At 38.7% G+C, this 25088-nt stretch overlaps 1 protein-coding gene across 1 annotated transcript; it reads left to right on the top strand.

Annotated features, from left to right (window-relative positions):
• The first annotated feature begins 8788 nt into the window (after positions 1-8788).
• Positions 8789-13005, top strand: LOC126727605 (receptor-like protein EIX1). The gene is made up of 2 exons (XM_050433416.1): positions 8789-11700; positions 12752-13005. Exon 1 carries the CDS (start codon positions 8854-8856, stop codon positions 11695-11697), a length of 2844 nt encoding a protein of 947 aa, XP_050289373.1. The 5' UTR covers positions 8789-8853; the 3' UTR covers positions 11698-11700; positions 12752-13005.
• Positions 13006-25088: the final 12083 nt, after the last annotated feature.

Genomic DNA, 25088 nt, shown 5'->3' with positions numbered 1-25088 from the left:
GGACAAACAGGGGCAGGGGGAGTTGTTCGGGATCAAAATGGGAATTGGATTACAGGATTCTTGATGCGTATAGACACCACAAACCATTAATGCAGCTGAAATTTTGGGTTATACAACATGGAATAAACTTACTATGGGTTTTTTTTTTCTTTTTTGAAATGGTTAAAAATACTATTTACTAATATACTGAGCCGGCAGCATGAATCCAAGAACCCCCGAACCACTGGGACTTAGTGCCTAGGAAGGTACCAACCCGCCAAAAGGTGCAGTGATAGTATGGAATTTGGGCTACGGAAACATAATTTTGGAATTAGATACAGCTAAAGCAATAAAATTACTTGCTAATAGGGAAGACCGCTATATGGGTCTTTCTACATTTGTGTATGATTGCAGGGAGCTCTTGGATAGGTAATGGATGGTGTGTCAACTTAATGGCAGAGCTAAGAAATTTTTTCAGGGGGGCGGTGAATGCATTTTTATGTAATTTTTACATCTATTACCAAATGTAAAAGAAATTAATGGAAAATTTCAAAAGCTAGAGGTCCATGGCCCCCTTAGCACCCCCTAGCTCCGCATATGCGTCGGCTTCACATGCGCAGAGAGACTAACATCGCTGCAGAGAGATTGGCAAGGAAAGATGGGGTATTTTTGACGCAGCTTGATTCTTGGTATAGTTTGGAGTACTTTGGACAATAGCATGCATTCCTATCAAGTATATGCGGCACAAATAGGTCCCAATTCAGCTAGTCTTGAAGAGCTTGGGTTTTAGGGACCCAAATGCCAAAAATTGACGGACTGGACTCCAAACCTATCATTTATGTTAAATTACTTCTGTCTAGAATTCACTTCACATACGGTCCTTTTACGACTATATTGTCAATTTCACATGGATTAATCATTTTTTTTTGGGAAAAATTTTTGATGCAACCCAAAGTTAGGTGGTACCCTCAAAAATTGACATTTGTCCAGGGGCAGCACTATTCTATATTCAGGGGTTCAAATGAACCTTCTGACTTCCAAAAAAAAAATTATATATATAAAATATTTATTTTTTTATTAGTTTAATACTTTAATTTATTTTTAAAAATATTTTTGCATATCCTGACTTAAATTTTGCACACCCTTATTACAAGTATTTCTAACTCTAAGAGTAAAGAATCAGTGTTTGTGAATTGTAAGTATCTCTCTTTTTTATAAATTTATATCATGTGTGTGAGTGTATTTAATATTGATAGTGCTTATTACTTTTTGTTATAATTCTATTTGTGTGAATTATGATGTGTGTGGACATTCGTGTGTACAATATAAATTTATATAATTTAATAATTAGGAAATAGAGCTGGTTTGTTATATGTGTGTGTATTGTTATCATGTTATAATAACTTTTTTTTTTATAAATTTAGTAAAATTTAAGAAAAAAATTATAAAGTTAGTAATTGTCCAAGCATTTGATTGGTTAAGTAGACGCAAAATGTATAAGTTTATATATGAATAAGTGTGGTTGTGTGCCTCAATAATTAATACGAAGCTAATAAGTTTAGTTTAGTCATTTAGTTTAAAATATTTTATAAAAACAATAACAAATAGATAATGACAACTGCATAAAAATAAAAATGTTAGAATTAACAAAATAAAATAATCATAGCCTCATAGTCATAGCTACCCATATTGGGTATAGATACTCATAATGAACTATCATATAACAATTTAAAATTTGAAAACTTTTAGAAGAAAATTGTAAAATTTCATGTATTAATTTTATTTTGTCGATAATTCGATATATTTAAGTTCTTTTTTATTAAAATTTTTCAATGACCCCCTTACACAAAATTCCTAAAGCCGCCACTGCATTTGTCTTTACCCAACATCAACTAACCCACTTCACCCAACATCACTTAACTAAATAACTGATTAGTAATTTATAATTTCATAGCTCTCACATAGCATAAAAAGGTGAAAGGCCTTATAATTTTACAAATAATTTTTTATGTTTCAATATGTTTTAGTCACAACTTAATAAAAAAATTTTAGGGTAAATTTTACTGATATATTATGGGGTTTGGGTTAATGCAACTAGGTCCAAAACTTTTCAAAACTAGTCAATTTGATCCCTAAAGCCAACTTAGTCCATAAATAGTTAGTTATTTTTTACTCAACTGTTTTAGGGAATAATTTGGTTTTAGGGACTAAATTGATTAGTTTTGAAAAGTTTTAGATCTAGTTAGCATTAGCTCAAACCTCGGGGAGTGTGAATGGATTTTACCCAATTTTTTTATTTTTTATTTTTTATTTGTTATACAAGATAGAATTCTATTATAACATAATCTATGTGTATATGTGTGTAAAGTGACCTCGGCCCTTATCTCCCACACCCCACAAGTACTTATATTTGTAAAGTGACCATCGCACCAAGAATGCGTGGTGGTTACCCAAATTTTAATAATCCTGCTTCCAATTGATACATTTCACAAATATTAAACCAATCAAAACTATATGGAAATTATGCAATCACCTAATGATTTTAGTAAAGAGCACAAAACTATTTATATATGATTATATAATCTAATTATGCAATTACCCGTTGGAAAAAGGGTAATGTCATTTCTAGTAAAGAGAACAAAACTATTTGACACAATCACAACTTTAAGGACAATATATTGTTTTCAAGTCACCTTTCTCACGTGAGTAATGCCACATACAAAATATTTCACAAGTTTTTAACAGCAATTGAGTTGACAAATTTTTATTTGTTTTTATCTAAATTCACAACTAACATTATTTTTATTTATTTATCACATTGCTTGGGTGTGAAAATTTTGGCAAATTTTGTCAGGAATGGACCAAGGATTTCAAGCTAGGCATCCATATAGTATTAACAAATTATAAATGCACAAAATCGTTGTTTCTTAATAAATTAAGATGCATTTATCTACTAACGAAGACAAAAAAAAAAAAAAAAAAAAAAAAAAAAAAAAAAAAAAAAAAAGGGAAACAAAAAAATGTTTTTTCTTAATACTAGGCTGGTTAGGATTTTTTTCTTTTTTTGAAGTTAAAGCATTTAGAGTAGTGGTGCTAAAAAATTTAGATTTTAGCACCTCAAAAAACTAATTTTTTCTATTTACCATCTCAATTTATAAATTACAATACACACAACATCAAATGTTCTATTTTTTTATCACTTCATTTAAAATAATATAAACAACTCATTAAAATAATTAAAAAAAAAAGGAAAAAATTTAAGTTTTTTAATTAAAGGTAGAGAGATAATCTTAATAAAATGTTGTATTTTATTTTTAGCAACTTACTATAGTTAACTAATATTTATATTAATTTATTATAGTTGCAAAATATTTAACTTTAACTTCTCTCTATCACATGATTTTTTGGCGATAAAATAGTTACATAATGGTTCTCATAAATTTCTTTCACTAACTTGTCATGATAAAATAACATTACTTTTATTTATATTTAATATTTAAATGAAATATTTAAGGAGGATGGGGGTTTGGGTTTCCGAGATATTTGAGCATTCAATCTTGCTTTACTGGCAAATCTATGTCATTGGAAAGTAATCAACAACCAATATGTGAGGCGTGTGGAACGAGGGAGGAGAGTGACAATAGGCCACATCATTTTTACATCATTTTTATTCGGAACTAGCTAGTAACAATAGGCCACATCAATAAAGTTGATAAAGACATTTTGAACTTTTTGCACTGACTTAATGTTTTGGATCCTACTAGACGTTTGCATGCAATGACTTTAATTGAAGACATTATAAATTGTTGGATCCCATATTTTTTTGAGAAACTTGTCGGATCCCATATGAGCTTTCAGTTTCCCCATATATGTCTAGGTGAATTTGTAAAACTTTGCCACGTCCCCTTATATACGTTTTTATAGCCTACCTTAATTGAAGAATAGTCTACTTTAATTGAAGACAACAAAAATTGATTGATGGAAAACTGAAAATTCAGCATTGTCGTATATGGCTAACTAGACTTGCTAAATTTTCTTAACCCCTATTCTACGTTGGAAAGTAATCAACAACCAATATGTGAGGCGTGTGGAACGAGGGAGGAGAGTGACAATAGGCCACATCATTTTTACATCATTTTTATTCGGAACTAGCTAATAACAATAGGCCACATCAATAAAGTTGATAAAGACATTTTGAACTTTTTGCACTGACTTAATGTTTTGGATCCTACTAGACATTTGCATGCAATGACTTTAATTGAAGACATTATAAATTGTTGGATCCCATATTTTTTTGAGAAACTTGTCGGATCCCATATGAGCTTTCAGTTTCCCCATATATGTCTAGGTGAATTTGTAAAACTTTGCCACGTCCCCTTATATACGTTTTTATAGCCTACCTTAATTGAAGAATAGTCTACTTTAATTGAAGACAACATAAATTGATTGATGGAAAACTGAAAATTCAGCATTGTCGTATATGGCTAACTAGACTTACTAAATTTTCTTAACCCCTATTCTACGTTGATAGGTCTAGTTTGCCTTTATGTATGGTTGTTTGTTTGCTTAAATTCTTTAAAGCAGATTGTTTAATTAATATATTACCTAAGTGATTACTTAGGTTAATTATGAGATTTAGATTAAATAAGGACATACCATATCATGTACAGCAGCAGAAAATAAAGAACACAACGATATGATGATTTAGGAAAACCAATGAAACCAACAGTTACAAGATAAAAATCTGGAGAGTTTTTACAATTAGATTTAACCTTAAATCTATTGCTATCTCCAATAGTAACTTACAAATACGACCACGTGCAAACTTTGAATCTACAAATTTCTTTTCTCTTGGATTTGCACCACACAAGCACCCACGCTTGTGACTTTGAGATCCCACTCAAAGGCTTCAGATCACGACTTGTTGATCTTTGTAACAACTATTCCACCAACACTTGATTGAAGATCTTATTCCAGTAGATGCCTGTAGAGTTAGAAGGTACAGAACCTTTCAGATCTCATAGGAATAACTCACTAACTCATAAGTCTTATAAGAGTCTTCAAAACGTAGTTAGGATTTTCCTTTTATACATAGGAGTGTTGGACTGAAACTTTAAACATTTTCGCGGGCTTGGACCTGTTTAAAATTCTGTAGAAATTCTTTTACAATGTACATTTTATTCCAATGAGTTTTACTAATTATTCCTTCTATAGGTTCAACGAATATGTGTAATTGTTAACTTTAAATGTGTTTTAATTATACCCTAATTGTTGGTATTAATATAAGAATAAGTTCAAGATACTACAAATTTTAGTATATTAAACTTTATAAATTTATGTGTCAACTTTTAAATAAAAAAAAAAGTAAATAGCAAATTTTTAAATAATATTATTAATGTGAATATGTGATACAAATCATATTTATTATCATGTTGATTTATAAACCTTTTATAATAAGATTGATAGCAACTTTAGTATTTTCTAGCAGAGGACATCTATCAAAGATTTCAACTAGCTTAATCATGTCATGAAACCCATATCAATAATTTTTTTTGAGAAACAACTATGGTTGATCCCAATAAATTACACTATATTTAAAATAGTTTATAGTTATCAAGTACAAAAAATTCTCCTTATCATTCTATCAAGATGCGTTACATCTTTAAGTATCTAACTTAGGTAATTGCTCAAGTATACCTTAGTTATGTTGCATGCATCCTAAATTTTGATCCAATATGAACTTGTTTATTAGGTTATTATTGCCATGGGGGATGTCAAGAATTTTTTTAGGGGATAAATAAAGTCGAAGGCAAAATTACTATTTTGTTTTTGATTCCAGTATATGATATTATTGACAAATTTTCAACAATCTTGGTAACAAATTTTCTGTTAGGTATGAAATTCAGACATCACAAGAGATATCATGCTGAGCCATAAGGAAGGAGATAAGGAGTTGAATCTAGACGCAACAGCAAATGAGGAAAAATATAAGTATAATTAGAGATTAGGAATATAAGATCAAATTGTATTATCTTTCCATTTGAATTTAAATGTAACTCATAGTAGTTTGTACTGTCTTTTAGTTTTAGAATAAGATTATTTCAGTCTTATTTATCTACATCGAATGGAAGAGGGAATCGAGCAGAATTATAACAAAAAAGCAGTCTCTTTATCTCATGTTCAGGAGAATTATAACATTTTCAATGGATTATGGGTTTTACTTTTTGGCGGTGTAAAAGGGGTGTTGAGTTGGAGTCTGTTGGTGTGGTGGTAAAAAGGATTTGAAATCATTAGTAATTCTGCAATTAAAATATTTACCGAAATGATTCAAATTTTTTTTTTCTTTTTTTTTTTTTAAATTGAACCAAAGACAGTAAAGACGTATGTCGTATTTTTCACCTCTTCCCTTTTGCTATATAATGAGTAATTGAACCTAAGACAGTTGATCCTTTGTGCCTTGGCTATTTAATTTGGTTTTAACACAATTTATAAAGTCATAGTGACATGAATTATAATCTCGGTTCTCGGATGACTTTGAAGTCTACGTTCCCTTATTTACGTTGATTGTAACACGAGATGATCGATGATTTTCTTAGAAACAATCCAATATATAGATTTTAAAGCTTCAGATAAAATAGATATATATCGTTGTGATGATTGATTCTTTACTCTCGGCAATATATGACTTTAAAACATTATAAATTGTCAGATGGAGAAATGGACTTTCAGTTTAGCTATATATGTCTAGCTGGATTATTATAAATTTGCCGTGTCCCCCTATTTACGTTGGATTTGTATTGTCTACTTTGATTTTAAGACAACGTAAATTGATTGATGGAATCATGAAAAGAATGAATTGCCAGCATAGACAAATATGGCTTACTACTAGGCTTGCTAAATTTTCTTTAATTACTACATTGATGAGTATAGTTCGGCTTTTAATATATGGTGTTAAGATGTCTTTTTCTAAGAGAAACTTAAACAATGTACTTTTTATCCGATTGTTAAGAAGGGAAATATTAATCATTACTCTTATGGCATTAGTTTAAGAGCTATTTTTAAAAATATTTTATTGAGAGAGTGATAAAATAATAAATATTGTTGACAGTTTTTTTTTTTTTTTTTTTTTTTTTTTAATTATATTTTCCATGAAAGTGATGTTAAAATTTTTCTATTATGGTTTATTAACAATTGTCCTAAGAGTATCCGTTAACATGACCCTTCAATGAAATTAAGTGCGTAATTATTAATTTTGAAGGTGTTTTCTACCCAAATTTATTGGTATTAATACAAAAAAGACTTTAGGGATACTACAACGTTTTAACTGTAATTATTGGGGGGGAAAATGTGTTCTTTGTGCATGGAAATATGGATGTTGAGTGTAGAAAATTGCTGCAAGTGTGAAAAAAAAATCCGTATTTCATCAAGTGTGAAAAAAATAAAAACAAATTCGGCATTTCATTTACTTTCTACTCATATTAAAGTAGAATACACATTATAGTGTCAAGTCTTGATTCCAACTTAACAGAGGTTTTTTTTTTTTTTTTTTTTTTTTTTTTTTTTTTTTTAAATTTTAAAAAAAGAGTGTGAAGCAAGATATACCAAACACAATACATCTTTTTAGACATCTAACTTAATAAAGTTGATAAAGACGGTTCATAACATTTTGCAATGACTTAGGGACCGTTTGGTATCTGATTTTGAGCAATAATTTTCAATTTTTAAACAATACACGTATTTTCAAACATTTTTTTACTCACACGTATTTTCAAAAAAACTGAAAACTATTGTTATATCCTAATATGTGAGTGTTTTGATTCACGTTCAAGTTTTCAGTTTTTTTTTTTTTTTTTTTTTTTTCACGCATTTTCTACTTTTTGAGACAAATATCACTGTTTATCACTGTTCACAATACTCTTCATGCACTGTTCATGAGACACACAACCACTTTATTAAAAAAATATTAAAAATAGGTCTCACGGTACTATTTACACATTTAAAAATTATTTTGTTACAGTATTTTTAGTTTTCAGTTTCAGCAAAAATAAGTTGTATCCAAACGGATTATATATGTTTGCATGCAATGACTTTAATTGAAGAGATTATAGATTGTCGGACCCCAGCCTTCAGTTTCGCCATGGCTAGGTGGATTTGTAAAACTTTGCCATGTCCCCTTATATACGTTTTTAGTCCTTTTTTTTTTTTTTTAATGGATATTATAGTCTACTTTAATTGAAGAAAATGGAAAGTGATTGATAGAAAATTGAAATTTCAGAATTGTCATATATGGCTTACTAGACTGGCTAAATTTCACAATACTCTTCATGCACTGTTCATGAGACACACAACCACTTTATTAAAAAAAAATATTAAAAATAGGTCTCACGGTACTATTTACACATTTAAAAATTATTTTGTTACAGTGTTTTTAGTTTTCAGTTTCAGCAAAAATAAGTTGTATTCAAACGGATTATATATGTTTGCATGCAATGACTTTAATTGAAGAGATTATAGATTGTCGGACCCCAGCCTTCAGTTTCGCCATATATGGCTAGGTGGATTTATAAAACTTTGCCATGTCCCCTTATATACGTTTTTAGTCCTTTTTTTTTTTTTTAAATGGATATTATAGTCTACTTTAATTGAAGAAAATGTAAATTGATTGATAGAAAATTGAAATTTCAGAATTGTCATATATGGCTTACTAGACTGGCTAAATTGTCTGACCTCCTATTCTACGTCGACGAGTCTAGTTTGGCTTTATATATGGTGTTAAGATGTCTTTTCCTAAAACAAACTTAACATTGCACCTTTTATGTGTTGATGCTCTTATTATCTTAATCACATTCTTGATCTTCTACGTTCATCCTAATCATGGGTGGAAGTTCCCTCCAACTTCTCCTCACTTTTTTTATCTTTTTGTTGTGCATGAAACCAGCCCTTGGAAATTATTGGGGTGTGGGAGATGCCAACCTCGGCTGCAAAGAGCGTGAGAGACGAGCACTTATCAAGATTAAAGAAGATCTCATTGATGATTATGGCCATCTTTCTTCCTGGAGTACTAAAGTGGGGAGAGAAGATTGTTGCAAATGGAGAGGGGTCCACTGTAACAACCAAACAGGCCACGTAACCCAGCTCAATCTCAGTATCTCGGATGTGGAACCTTTGAGAGGTAAACTAAGTCCTTTCTTGAGTGAGTTGCAATATTTGACTTTTTTGGATGTGAGTTACAATGATTTTAATCATACCCAAATCCCAAAATCCATTGCTTCTCTCTCAAACTTAAGACACCTTGACTTTTCTCAAGCTAATTTCGGAAGAAATATTCCTTTTCAGCTTGGGAACCTTTCTAGCTTGCAATATCTTGATCTTGCCTGGAATAATTTTAATGAACTTGAAAACTTAGAGTGGCTCCGTCCACTTTCTTCTTTAAATTTCCTTCGCATGAGTTCCGTTAATCTGAGTAAAGTTAACAATTGGCTCCAAGTAGTGAATAAGTTGCCTCACTTAACATCCTTGTACTTGCGTTCTTGTAATCTTCCGAATATTTTTCCTATTCCCCATGTTAATTCTTCTACTTCTCTTGATGTCGTCAATCTCTCTTATAACAATCTCACTTTGTCTTCTTCAGTACTAGAGTGGTTGTTCAACTCCAATACCAGTGTTGTCGAACTCTATCTCTTTGATAACCAATTTCAAGGTTTAATTCCCAATGCTTTCAGCAAAATAAACTCTCTTGAGGTTCTCATTCTCGATGATAATGAGTTTGAAGGTGGGATACCAAAAAGCTTCAGCAGAATGTGTAATTTAAAAACATTATCTCTATCAAGTAACAATCTTAGTGTACAACTTCTAGGAATTGTTCATAACTTAACTGGGTGTGCAAACAACTCAATAGAGGAATTGTATTTAGATAACAATCACATCATGGGATCATTTCCTGATCTCACAACATTTTCATCATTGAGGGTATTATTTCTTTCGGACAATCGATTAAGTGGCACAATACCTGAAAGTTTGGGAAAACAATCCAATCTAGAGAGATTATATATTGGTGGTAATCCATTTGAAGGTGTTATTTCTGAAGCTCATTTCTCAAAACTCACAAAATTGAAGGTGTTTCACATATATAATAACTCTTTGGTTTTCAACTTCAGCTTTAATTGGGTTCCACCTTTTCAATTAGAGCAGCTATATTTAGTGTCTTGTCAACTAGGCTTTGGATTACCAAAATGGCTTCAAACTCAAAAAAGTTACTATTGGCTTGATCTCTCTAATTCTACGATTTTGGATACTCTTTACAATTCATATTGGATCTTCCCAAATCAAAAATTCTATATGAATTTGTCTGACAACCAAATTAGTGGCCATATTCCAAATTTGTCATTGGAGTCATCCTTTGGCTCTATCATTGACTTGAGTTCAAATGAACTTGAAGGCAAAATACCATCATTCGTATTTAGAGGTGTACATTTGGATCTTTCCAAAAATATGCTTTCAAAGCTAGCCTTCTCCTTATGTGTTGCCAATAATAATAGTTTAAGATTTCTAGATCTTTCCAATAACCAATTATCAGGAGAGCTTCCTGATTGTTGGATGCATTTTGAAGGACTTAAAATTCTTAAGCTCGGAAACAATAATTTTTATGGGAAAATCCCAAGCTCAGTGGGCTCTTTAATTGAGATTGAAACACTGGATTTAGGCAATAATAATTTTAGTGGGGAACTACCTTCATCCTTGAAAAATTGCCCAAAGTTGATATTTCTTGATCTTCGAAACAATAGCTTGTCAGGATTGATACCAATGTGGTTAGGGAGAAGCCATCCAAATTTAGTTGACCTTATCCTTAGATCCAATCACTTCTACGGAAGAATGCCTCCACATCTATGTCATCTAACACATCTTCAAATTTTGGACCTTGCTTGGAACAAAATCACAGGAAGTATACCAAAATGTCTCAACAATCTTATTTCCTTGATGGATAAAAAGAATCCAAGTGTAGCCATTAACCATTCATATGAAGTACTCTCTTTAAGCTATGTTGATCACACAATTTGGATGTGGAAAGGAAGAGAGTACGAGTATAAAAATAATCTTGTACTGGTTAAGAGCATAGATCTCTCGAGCAACAAATTAAATGGGGTAATTCCAGAAGAAATTGGGATGCTTGATGGATTGATTTCTTTAAATCTCTCAAATAACTTGTTGACTGGAAAAATCACTTCAGATATTGGTCTGTTACATTCATTAGAAGTCTTGGATTTATCTGACAACAAGCTGTGCGGTGAAATTCCTTCAACCCTTTCTCTTATTGATCGTCTGAATTTCTTGAACTTGAGAAACAATAATTTGTCAGGCAGAATTCCAACAAGCACTCAACTCAGTACCTTTAGTGCCTCTGCATATGAAGGGAACCCAAATCTTTGTGGATTCCCACTTCCAAAGAATTGTTTGGGTGAAGAAACACCTCAAAATCCAACTGTGATTAGAAGCAGTGGAGATGCTAGCATGCAAGATGAGGAAGATGGGTATATAACCCTTGGGTTTTATGTTAGTGCAGCCATTGGATTTCTCATCTGTTTTTGGGGAGTTTTTGGCACATTACTACTAAACAAGTCATGGCGATCTCATTTCAAGTTCATGAACAATTTCAAAGATAAGCTATATGTGAATGGAGTAGTGAATACGGCCAGATTGCAGAGGCAACTTCAAAGCTAATTGGTAATAATATTTTCTTTATATAAAAGGCTGTCATTGTTTGTGCCCATATCTAGTTTTCATATCTTTGAGGGCTACCATTGAATTTCTACATAAAAAGGCTGTCATTGGTCACTAAAGTTAGGTTTTTTTTTTTTTTTTTTGAGAATGAGTTGTTCTGTTGTTCTTAGTATGTTATCATTTATTTTAGACCCCCACCCAAAAAAAGAAAAGAAAAAGAAAACCTCATTGCCCCCTAATTTTAATGAGGAAATACAAAAAAAAAAACCATAACCTTCCATAGCATAAAATTTTTTACTTTAAAAAATATAAATGATTTTTTTTTTTTTAACATAAGAAGAAAATTTTACGATCTAAAAGAAATAATTTGGGGAATTTACAAATAATTATTATACAATGTGCTCCAACTTTTTTTCATTTGATAAAGAAAAGTCATAGTTAATGAAAGCTGTGTGCCTTTTACTATTTGAAAAACCATAAAAGACGACTTATAAGAAAAAATGATTATCTTCTCAAAGCATTCAATACATGTTCCAAAGAGTATCTTATGAGAAAAACTATACATGAAAACTATTGATTCAAAATCAAATCCTCTCCCAAAATTATTAAATTATATAAAAAAAAAAATCACAACAGCTCACCCTAAGTTCCTAACCATTGTAGCAAAATTTGTGAAAGTGTTTGTGTCATAAGACTTACTGTTTCACAAAAGATCATGCTTGCTCAAAAAGAAAAAATAAAATAAAATAAAATAAAAGATCGTGCTAGCGCAACAAATATTGTCATTCTTTTATATTTTATAGAATTTTATTCTTTCAATATTGACTATTCATTAAGCAAGAAGGTTATTTTTTTTTTCTATTTTTTATTTGTTTAAAATAAGTTCTACACTAAATTTATCTTTCATTCCAATATCTTAAAAAAAGTATTATCCTTCCTCAAACATATCATTTTCTTTAGTTCGTTTTTGTTTTTATTTTTATTTTTTTATATTTTTGTTTTAATTTCTGTCCAGTTTGATATCGCCATCTTAATCATTTTGTTTTCACACCAGGTGTTGCTGTGTAAGCCTCAGACTCAGAATAAATTTCTTTGGGAGATATATCATCTATGTGATGTATGGGTTGTACGGTGTGTCGGTATGTGAGTAAGATTTGGTGTGTTTTTCAAAACATTTACAGTGTGATTAGGTTTGTGCTTCAATAATTAATATTTGTTGAGGTTGATAATTTGATATGTATTTTAATCCCAACCAGCAAAGTGGCTGTAGAGTGTAGACTTGTTTACCCTAAAATAATTAGTTTTGCATGTGCTATGATAATTGATGAAGTGGTAACATTATTTTTCTTTAATGATTGACAAATTACATCAATTAATGATTGACAATTTTATTTTTTATACTTTTTTTTTCCAATTAACGGTTCTGAGAAATAAAGATAAATGAAAGATATTCTGTCAAATTAAAACTATGTAAACTCCAAAAACCTTTCGATGGTGTTCATTAAAATTATTTTCTTAAAAAAAGAAAAGAAAGAAAAAGATAAAATAAACAGTTAGCATTGGTGTGGTTACTATGGACTTCAATATGGGTTTTTAATATTGGGCTTAATGTAATGTGAGTTTAGGTTTGGGTATTTTAATTTTTAAATGGGTTTGAACTTTGGGTATGTAGCTAGGCCTTGGACTAGGAGCTTACTTGGGCTTTTAATTGGTATTGGCCTTTGGGGTTATTTTGTGAGACGTTAGAACTTAGAAGTGAGGGTTTTTATTTTTTATTTATTTATTTTTTTTTTATAGAAAGTTTTTGTGGCTACCATGTTTGGGTAAGTAGAAATTTGACACAGTTAATGTATTGGGAAAGTGTCCAATGCCATTTTCTCTCTATTTAGAAGAGAGGCCGTGGATTCTCTTGTGGCTTTGGGAACTTTAATTCATAGAATAAAATGATGATTTTAATCTTAAATAAGGCTCGAAAAAAAAAAAATCCCCAAACAAAAACTTGGAGAAAACTGTGACAATTGCGTGATTCAGAATTTGACTTTTTTTTTTTTTTTTTTTTTTTTTTTTCTCTTCTTTATATACAAATTACTTATGATTATCAGATTATGTCTTTGGACTTTGGTATGATACTTTGATAGTTTGTTACTATTTGATACCAAAATTTAGAAGTTTGAAATTTTAGAATTTGGGTGTTGTAGCATGATCCACCCCCACTTAAATTATTTTTTAAGAATTTTTTTTTTGTAAATATTATATATATAAATATATATATATATATATATATTTTCCATGTGCATTTCATTTTTTAAATATAATAGAATTTCACTTTATAATGTCCATTTCATGATAATTGTTGTTTATTATCAAGAGAAGATAATAATATGTTTTTGGTGTAAATCTATATATATATATATATATATATATATTAATAAGCAAAATTTAGAGAAAGTTTAATTAGAATTAGAAGTTAGAATTCAATTTTGCTTCATGTGTCTAAATTTATGTGAGAACCACACCATAATTATCAATTTAAGTTTGTGCTATATGTGTCTACTTAATTTTTTTTTTTAATCTTTGTGCCAAATGAGTTAATAAGTGCAAAATACTAAGAATCTAATATTAATGAATTATTAAAAAAAAAATCGCATACACTCAATAAAAATCATTACTCGTTCTATCTTATTAAAAGTTAGAAAAAAAATGATCACAAGTAGTATTAAATTTAAGTAAGAATTTTAATATGTGACTAATTACGTTTACTTTTTTATATAAAATAATTTGGCTAATTATTTATATTTTTATAATAAAAATTGTGTTTAATTTTAAATGCATCCATGCATTGGTATGAGTTATATAATAATAATAATAATTGTGGGGGCCGGCCCAGAAATGATGGGCTATTCCGAACTCAGGCCCATCCGAGGAGCTTACTGTCCGAGGAGGAGCCTCGTATGCAGCATTACCAACCCCAGCAGCTCCAAGGAAACCCGTCCGAGAAGCAATTCGTCCTCGGACATCATGAAGCCAGACGAGAAACTCTGCTCAGCCACTTCAGCTCACCTTCCCCAACATATAAAACGAATTAAATTTAAAATATCTCACTGAAGGCTACCACCACATTAATTGCGCCCCAACCGCCCTCTTGGCCGCATTAATGGGGAAAAGACCCCTGAACAGTACCGCCTTGGCCTCTGCAACTCACAAAGAGTCTGATGAGAGCGTCTGATGGGACAGGTGCTCGAGTGGATGCTTGGATGGCTAACAGGTGTAAGGCTGGGATGAAAAGATGAAGAATATATAATGTAAATGAAGTCCCTCAAAGAGGGGCGGCAGAACTAGGAGAACTGTAAGAGAGAAAAAGAGAAATAAAATCAAACTTGAGGAATCCTTCTTGGTGTTCTTATTTTTCTTTCTGCAAGCAGTATACTACATGCAATAGACCCGCTAGTGTCATTGAGGCTAAGCTCTTTAACCCATTCTCTACAAGTATTTATTGTGGGTTGTGCTTTGGACCAGGGCCGGACCAACACCAGTTGGGCCAGGAAAATCGTGCAACTACAATTGGCGCCGTCTGTGGGAAGAGCTAGGGCATCAGCTAGTGCAACAGTCGAGCATGGAAGAAATAGATCCACACCAGGAGGATCCTCATCAAGCTAACTCCCAACGAACACAACCCGCCGAGTCCCAGAGGCAAAATAACCCAACCAACCAGGGCAGCAGGGGGAATCGTGAGGGGAGTGCGCATACCACCCGGACGAGTCAAAGTCACACAGAGATAGGAAGTCACGTGTCTCAGAGGCGAAATAGTCACCAGGCCATGCAGCGAGAGATAGATGACCTGAAAAGGAAGCTACGACGTGTACAGCGAAGACGATCTCCCTCTGACTCAGGCGAGTCTTCTAAGGCGGAGGACATGAGTTACAGACGAAGGTCAAGGACCCCCCCAAGCGAGACTTTTTCTTACGTAAAGGAACCACGCCCAGTACGGAAGTATGAGATCCCATCCAGCAGAGGTTCAGGGAGCGACGCCATGAAGAAGGCGTTGGATCAGGTTTCAAGATCACCCTTCATGAATAGAATCGAAGGGGCTAAGCTGCCAAGACGCTTTAACCAACCGGTGTTCGTCATCTATACCGGCAGAACGGACCCGGTAGAGCACGTGAGTCAATTCAACCAGAAAATGGCGATATATTCACAAAACGAAGCCCTAATGTGCAAGATCTTCCCGTCCAGCTTGGGATCGATGGCAATGAGGTGGTTCAACAGCCTGAGGACAAACTCCATAGGCTCCTACAAGCAGCTCACTCAAGCTTTTTGCTCCCGCTTTATTACAAATACCAGAGTCCCTCGACCGCTCAGTTCGCTGCTGTCCTTGTCCATGCATGAAGGGGAAACTCTGAAAGCATACTCGGATAGGTATTGGGAAGTGTATAACGATTTAGACGACGACCATGATAACGTTGCTATCAGCACGTTCAAAAGCGGCCTCCCTACCTGGCATGGCTTGAGGAAATCCCTCACCGGAAAACCAGTTACTGACGTCCAACAGTTAATGGATAGGATCGACAAGTACAAAAGGGTGGAGGAGGATCAGCTGCAAGGGAAGGGGAAGGAGAAGGTTGTCCCCTTTAAAGGAAGTGATTTCAGGACGGAACGTCACAATCCTGGTCAGCCGAGGAGAGATTTTCCGCGACAAACTGCGCAGAGCAACCCGCAAACAGTGAATGCCGTATTCAGAGAGCCGGTGCAGCAGATACTGGAAAAAGTAAGGGATGAACCCTATTTCAGATGGCCGGGAAAGATGGCTGGAAACCCTGCCAACCGTAATCAGAACCTGTATTGCCAATATCATCAGGACCACGGGCATACTACTGAGGACTGCAGGAGTCTGTGGAATCACCTAGATCAATTGGTCCGAGAAGGAAAGCTACGTCACCTGCTACACCCATCGAGCGGCCATCCTGGCCCAGCAACACAAGAACCTCGAAGAGACGTGTCTCTAAGACCCCCCACGGGGACGATACATGTCATCCTCGCTGCACCAGGAAGAACTGGGCCACCCATCCCCAGGGTATTAGCCGTGGACTGCCTTCCCTCCGAGGGCAGGCAAAGGGAGCCCAAAAGGATAAAGAAGGGAAGCTCTTTGATACTGGGATTCTCGGATGAGGATAAGGAAGGAACAATTCAGCCTCACGATGACGCCTTGGTGGTCACCTTGCGGATTGGGGGTTTCGATGTGAAAAGGGTATTAGTAGACTCTGGAAGTGCGGTGGAGATAATGTACCCCGACCTATACAAGGGGCTGAATCTGAAGCCAGAAGATCTGACAGCTTATGACTCCCCCCTCCTCAGCTTTGAGGGGAAGCTCGTTACACCAAAGGGGCAAATCCGACTTCCCGTGCAGACTGGGGCGGAGGTGGTGGAGGTAAATTTCATCGTGGTCGACGCTTATTCACCCTACACCGCGATAGTCGCAAGGCCCTGGATCCACAGCCTAGAGGCCGTGACCTCCACACTTCACCAGAAAGTGAAATACCCCTCCAGAGGACGAGTGGAAGAGATCCGAGGAGATCAGGCCGTGTCCAGGAAGTGTGTGGTGGCCGCCATTTTACATCGGCCCTTGGTCGAGACCTCGATCCCAGAGAGCTTATAGCAACCAGCCTCCTCGGCAGAGCAAGACAAGGGGCTGGCCGAGGAGATAAGGTGTGAAGGTTTAGATAGGGTTGCTGTCGGCAACGACCCGGAGAAGTTCTTTCAGGTCGGCTCTGAATTACCGTCTCAGGAAAAGGAGGACCTGATCAAATTTCTCAGAGAAAATGTTGATGTATTCGCTTGGGACGCCTACGATGCCCCTGGAGTTGATCCCAGCCTCATCTGCCACCACCTGAACGTCAACCCCTCTTCCACTCCGAGGAAACAACCGCCCCGACGCCCCTCAAAGGAGCACGCTGGTGCCGTGAGAGACGAAGTGGCCAAGTTGAAAAGAGCAGGGGCTATCAAAGAGGTCTTTTACCCTGAATGGCTGGCGAACACAGTGGTGGTGAAGAAAAAGACGGGGAAATGGAGGGTCTGCGTGGACTTCACGGACCTGAACAAGGCGTGCCCCAAGGATCCATTCCCCCTTCCCAAAATTGATCGATTGGTGGATGCAACTGTGGGACATCCTCGAATGAGCTTCCTGGACGCCTTCCAGGGCTATCATCAGATACCCCTTGCGCTGGAGGACCAAGAAAAAACGGCTTTCATGACGCCCCTCGGAAATTACCATTATAAGGTGATGCCCTTCGGGTTAAAGAACGCGGGCTCAACCTACCAGAGGATGATGACTCGGATGTTCGAACCGCAACTGGGCAAGATTATTGAGGTGTATATAGACGATATGGTTGTAAAGAGCAAGAGGGTGTCCGAGCACGTGCAAGACCTGGGAACTATCTTCGCTATCTTAAGGGAGCACCGGTTGCGGCTGAATGCTTCCAAATGTTCATTCGGGGTCGGGTCGGGGAGATTCCTAGGGTACATGGTCACCCATAGAGGGATAGAAGTAAGCCCTGACCAAATCAAAGCCATTAACAGTCTACAGACTCCTCGGAACCCGAAGGAAGTGCAGAAGCTCACTGGCATGATTGCGGCCTTAAGCCGGTTCATATCACGATCGGCGGATCGATGTCGACCTTTTTATCTCCTGATAAACAAGTGGAAAAAGTTTAAGTGGTCGGAGGATTGCGTTCAGGCTTTCCAGCAGCTCAAGGACTACCTGTCCCGACCACCCATCATGTCCAGTCCGGAGGCAGACGAGGTGCTGTTTGCTTACATCGCCGTAGCTCCCCACGCTGTAAGCCTGGTATTAATACGGGATGATAATGGAGTGCAGCGACCGGTGTACTATGTGAGCAAGTCACTACATGAAGCCGAGGTGCGATACCTACCCCTAGAAAAGGCAATTCTGGCGATAGTGCATGCAACCCGAAAGCTTCCTCATTACTTTCAGGCGCACACGGTCATCGTCCTGACTCAGCTTCCACTTCGAGCCGTGCTTCGAAGTGCTGACTACACAGGAAGGATCGCCATGTGGAGTGCTCTTCTGGGGGCTTTTGATATTAAATATATGCCCAGACCCTCCGTCAAGGGACAGGTCCTCGCGGACTTGGTAGCAGAGTTTGCTGAGCCCTCTATAGAAACAATGACCGAGATGAAAGGCCTGGGCGGAAAGCTGGTTGGCACAGTTTCAGCCGGCGAGACCATGCATTGGAAGGTCTACGTGGATGGCGCGGCCAATCAGAGAGGATCAGGAGTTGGGATAGTTTTAATATCGCCAGACGGCGCTGTCGTTGAAAAGTCATTAAGACTCGGATTCTCGGCTACGAACAATGAAGCCGAATACGAAGCCTTACTTCAAGGAATGACAATGGTTCAAAGGTTGGGTGGGAGAATAATTGAAGCCTTCTCGGACTCCAGATTAGTGGTCGGACAAGTGATGGGAGAGTTGGAAGCTCGAGATACTAGGATGCAAGAGTATCTGGGACAGGTCAAACGGCTACAGGAGAGCTTTAAATCCTTCAATTTAACGCACATTTCCAGGAGCGTAAACACTCACGCAGACTCGCTGGCCACACTTGCCACGTCCTCGGCACGCAATTCGCCACGAGTAATCCTAGTCGAAGATCTAGTTAAGGCCAGTCCCATCAGCGCAAACCCGATCCAAGTCCATCAGATAAGACAGAGCCCCAGTTGGATGGACCCCCTAAAGAATTTCCTCCAAGATGAGATCCTACCAGAAGAAAGACTAGAAGCCGAGAAGATACGTAGAAATGCTCCTCGTTTTTGGCTGTCAGAGGACCGCAAGCTTTATCGGCGCTCCTACTCTGGACCGTACCTACTCTGCGTACATCCGGAGGAGTCCGAGTCTCTTCTTGAAGAGCTGCATGAAGGAATTTGTGGAAGTCACACCGGAGGAAGATCGCTGGCGCACAGGGCACTCACCCAAGGATACTGGTGGCCGAACATGCAGAGACAAGCCCAGGAGTACGCTAAGAAGTGCGATCAGTGCCAAAGATTCGCCCCAAATATCCACCAACCCGGAGGGGTTCTCAACCCACTCTCCAGTCCATGGCCATTCGCGCAGTGGGGCCTTGATATTGTCGGACCTTTCCCCAAGGCTGCGGGGAACAAGCGATACATAATAGTCGGAACCGATTACTTCACTAAATGGGTGGAGGCTGAACCTTTGGCCAACATTAGGGACGTGGACGCCCAGAAATTCATCTGGAAGAACATCATCACCCGCTTCGGAACTCCCAGGACACTCATTTCCGACAATGGCCTTCAGTTTGACAGCAAGAATTTCAGGGAGTATTGCCGAGAGTTTGGGATCCTTAATCGATATTCCACCCCCGCATATCCCCAAGGAAATGGGCAGGTCGAGGCCGTAAACAAAGTCATAGTGAACGGATTGAAGAAAAGATTGGATGAGTCAAAGGGGAGATGGATAGAAGAATTACCGCACGTCTTATGGACCTATCGGACAACGCCACGGCGTTCCACCGGTGAGACCCCCTTCTCAATGACTTACGGGGCTGAGGCTGTGCTCCCAATCGAGAACAATTTCCCCACATTGAGGTCTAGCTCGCTTACGCCAAGCGATAACGATGAGTTGCTAGGAAGAAGTCTGGATCTAGCCGAGGAAAGGAGGGAGAAGGCCACGATTCACATGGCTTATTATCACCAGAAGCTAAGACAAGGGTACGATGCTAACGTCAAGCTGCGGCCTCTGGGTCCAGGTGATCTCGTGATGAGGAAGGTTCTTGGCAGCGCAAAGAACCCCTCTTGGGGCAAGTTGGGGCCCAATTGGGAGGGACCTTACCGAGTCACGTCCGTGGCCGGAATAGGCGCCTACTACTTGGAAGATTTGGATGAAAAAGCTGTACCTCGACCATGGAATGTAAATAACCTCAGGAGGTATTATTATTAATAAGAATGGCTTAGCGTATGTTCTCTTTCATGACTGTGTACCGCTTTCCAGTTGACATTACAATTATTTATAAGTTTTAAACAGAACCCAAGTCCTGCATGGCTCCTCAGACCACAGACTTGGGGGAAATTGTTATTTCAAACCGATTATTTATAAGTTTTAAACAGAACCCAAGTCCTGCGTGGCTCCTCGGACCACAGACTTGGAGGAAATCGTTACTTAAACCAACTATTTATAAGCTTTAAGCATAACCAAAGTCTTGCATGGATCCTCGGACCACAGACTTTTGGGGAAGTTATTACTCATGACAGCTCATAGTTTTAAACAGAACCTAAGTCCTGCATGGCTCCTCGGACCACAGACTCTAGGGGAAATTATTGCTCATGACAAGTCATAGTTTTAAGCAGAACCTAAGTACTGCCTGGCTCCTCGGACCACAGACTTTTGGGGAGATTATTACTTATGATAGATTGGGAGATTGTTACTTAAAGGAAATCACTTTCAATACATGCGCACAGTTCAGCACCATCGCGACCCTCAAATAAGCAACCCAAAGACCCATTTTTACTTTGACCTTTTGCTTGTATCTACCTCGTCGCAAATATTTAAAAAAGAACGCTATTGACACATCCGCAGTAAGCAAAATGAACATATTATATTAATATTCCGAGTACATCGGAAAGAGAGGTCCTTACAAAAAAGGGAAGAATAGGGCAACTCTCATTTAAAAGGAAAATGAAACAAAATAAAAAAAATATATATAATAAGAACTATTTACAGAGGTTGAAAGCCTACAAGGCTAGGCTTGAGCAGGAGGATCTTCTTTCTGCTCGGACTGAGGAGGGGGAACCTCAATTGTAGAGTCTGTGGCAAGATCCTCAGCCACATCGGGCACAAGATCCTTAGCCACAACAGGCACAAAGACGGCGTCAGACGCCACCAAGTCTTGCTCCGAAGCAACTTGGACTTCATCAGGGTTAGCTCGGATCTCCGGAGGGTAGAAGATGCTCTCGGGCAATCTTAGTGCCGAGTCCGCAGGAACTCCTGCAGCATCAAGAGCATGAGCCCATGAAATGTCGCAGTACTCCCTGCATACCTCAGGGATCTCCTCGGACAGCCTGGCCTCAGTCTCTGCGGCCCCGAGTTGGCGAGCAGCATTCTTCTCAGCCTCTGTGGACTCTCGGATCAGCTGGGCCTCCTCCCTTGCCAGCTTCAGTTCATCCTCCACCTTTTGCAGGGAAGCCCTGAGATCCTTCACTGCCTGCCTCTCAGTGGTAAGGTTAAGCTGAGCCGTGTACAGCTGTTTGCGCTGGTCCTCCGCCTGATCCTCGGCAGTCTTCAGGCCAGCCTCTGCACTTTTACGTCGGTGCCCCGAATCCTTGAGCTCAGCCGTGAGTTTAGTGTGATCATGCTTGAGAGAACCCAAGGCTTTCTCCACCTCTGTCCGAGCCTGGGTCTCAGCCTCAGCCAGATTGCGGCTATCACGGCAAAACTCCTCAGCCACAAAGACCTGCTGAGTAATCTGCGGACAAAACAAGAGCGTCCTTAAAAGAAGAGTATATGACCTAACAGGAGCAAGTAAATGGACAAAGCAGCAAAAGGATTACTTACCAGCGCAAGATCCCTTTTAAGGGATAGGAAGAGCTCGGACTGAGTGCACCGCCTGTAGGCCTCCATGTCCCGAGGAAGAAGTAGGGGCTGCTCTAAGGCCTCAGCCACGTACCCTGCCCGGCCGCGATTATACTCTCGGACCGAAGCAGTGTAAGGAATGGCAAGCCCATCCAGCTCCAACTTTGGGTCCCATGAGCGAGGGGCAGTGCGCACTTCAGCAAGGTTCCCCTCGTCCCTACTGTCCGAGGATGTACCCCTTCTGCTCCTTGGCGCCCGTGTGGTTTTCTGCTGCTTGGCCGGCTGGACAGCCACCTCGCCTTCCTCAGGCGTGTCCACCGGCCTTTTCTTCTTCAGGTCCGGATTAACCTTAAGGCCAAGGTCCGGGACACCCTGGGGGACCGCCGGGGGAAGGGTCTTGACCTGAGATGGAGTAGGCCCCTTCGAAGATTGACCCTTTGGTGACTGACCTTTCCCCCTGGAAGACATCAGCTCCTTCAAGGACTTCCCTTTTCCTGCCATAGGCTCGGCCTCTTCGTCTGAGGTATCGTCCGAGCAGATAACGATTGGGGGAACACCAACTGCAGAATGTCGGTCCTGCTCGGCTTCAGGATTGGAAGACTCCCCTAAAGGATTTTGCTGAATTTCCTCTTCGAAGTAGAACTCGTCTGTTTCTGCCTCAAGAGAAAGACGGGAAGATTCTGTTTCTTCTTCAATCCGAGCAGCCACGCCAGGCTCATTCACCGGAGGAAGCTGCTCCGCTAAGTAAGGATCCCTGACCCCAGGCAGCACTACTGGTGGTAAATCGTGTGGAGCTAGGAACCCGTCTCGGGACACGTCAATCCTGGCCAACCTCGTACTGCCCGCCCTTATAGCGTGACCGACTGCCTGGAAAGCACTGCTCAGAGGTTGATAGCCCAAAATCAGATGGGCCGCACGCAACTGTCCGTCCCCGGTAACGTAAATCTCCGACCTGAGAAGATAATTCAGCGCTGGCACATTCGTAAGATCTATCCGAGGAGCAACGTGAATTTTGTCTGCAAACAACCAAGAAAAATGAGGTCAGATAATGAAATTTTTCAACTGCAAAGAAAGCCAGAAAAAAAAAAAAAAAAACCCCTCAACACTAAATCCTTTCCCCAAAAAGGATCAATCCTAAAAGCGCCGCACCTGGTTTTCCCGCCCGAGTTGGACAGTGAATACCGTCGAACCACTCCCCGGAGGCAATGAGGAAGTCATCCTTCACGGTCTTATTGGAAACTGGAAGACAAGAGATCAACCTAACGGCCTCGTTCCGGGATTTAAGATAATACCCATCATCCCCGAGGCGGTGGCATTCGTACAAATAAGCCACATCATGCCAAGTAAGGCCTAGATTCATCCGCTCGTCTAAGACATCTACACAGCCTAGTATCTTGAACATATTTGGGGCACACTGATACGGCGTCAACCTATGGTTGAACAGGTACTCCCTTGTGATCCTGCGCATGGGAAGTGTCATCCCTCCCTCTATGAAAGCAATCATGGGGATAACGACTTCTCCCTCAACTCTATCGGTCAATATTCCTTCAAGAGGACAGTGACGCAGCCCAACCCTCGGGGGAATGTGATATTTAGCCCTAAAGGCGTCCATAGCGGCAGGAGTTTTTACTAATTTTTCGAATCTACCCATCTGAACTGAACCGAGGAAATGAAAGTAAAGACTGAAAAGAGAAGTAGAGTCCGAGGAAGGAATTAAAACGGAAAAAAGGGCGAGATGTACTGGTACCTTCACAAAACGCTCGAGGAGACGCCTAGGAATCTCTCTTGGACGAAGCGCTTCAGAAGAACGGTTACGGCGGCGTAACGGACGCAAGTGTTCGTGTATCTCTGGGATTCGATGGAGTTCTCTGGAGCCTTTTGGGGTTTGAGGAATGCAGATGAAAAAAAAAAAAAAGGAACTGAACCCTGCTGACGTCTTATATAGCAGGGAGGAAAGAGAAAAGATCATCCCCGCCTAGAAATACGGGAAGAAACGATGGCCGTTCGATTCACGCCAAGCCGTTGGATGAAGGGAACATAACGCCTCCAGAAGTTAATGGCCACGTCTCGTAAATTGTAGCGCGTGAAAAGTAACGGTCCGCACGCGCGCCCCCCGATTTTCTTATTTCCCTCCACTCACAAATATCAAAACCCCGCTTTTCTCCTCGGAGTGAGGTTAAAACCGCAGTTTTGAGGGGCTATTGTGGGGGCCGGCCCAGAAATGATGGGCTATTCCGAACTCAGGCCCATCCGAGGAGCTTACTGTCCGAGGAGGAGCCTCGTATGCAGCATTACCAACCCCAGCAGCTCCAAGGAAACCCGTCCGAGAAGCAATTCGTCCTCGGACATCATGAAGCCAGACGAGAAACTCTGCTCAGCCACTTCAGCTCACCTTCCCCAACATATAAAACGAATTAAATTTAAAATATCTCACTGAAGGCTACCACCACATTAATTGCGCCCCAACCGCCCTCTTGGCCGCATTAATGGGGAAAAGACCCCTGAACAGTACCGCCTTGGCCTCTGCAACTCACAAAGAGTCTGATGAGAGCGTCTGATGGGACAGGTGCTCGAGTGGATGCTTGGATGGCTAACAGGTGTAAGGCTGGGATGAAAAGATGAAGAATATATAATGTAAATGAAGTCCCTCAAAGAGGGGCGGCAGAACTAGGAGAACTGTAAGAGAGAAAAAGAGAAATAAAATCAAACTTGAGGAATCCTTCTTGGTGTTCTTATTTTTCTTTTTGCAAGCAGTATACTACATGCAATAGACCCGCTAGTGTCATTGAGGCTA

Source organism: Quercus robur, chromosome 5, assembly GCF_932294415.1.
Source record: "Quercus robur chromosome 5, dhQueRobu3.1, whole genome shotgun sequence".
In the NCBI taxonomy this organism is placed as follows: domain Eukaryota; kingdom Viridiplantae; phylum Streptophyta; class Magnoliopsida; order Fagales; family Fagaceae; genus Quercus; species Quercus robur.
Note: the sequence above shows the minus strand (reverse complement) of the source record. Positions and strands in the feature narration are given on the sequence as shown.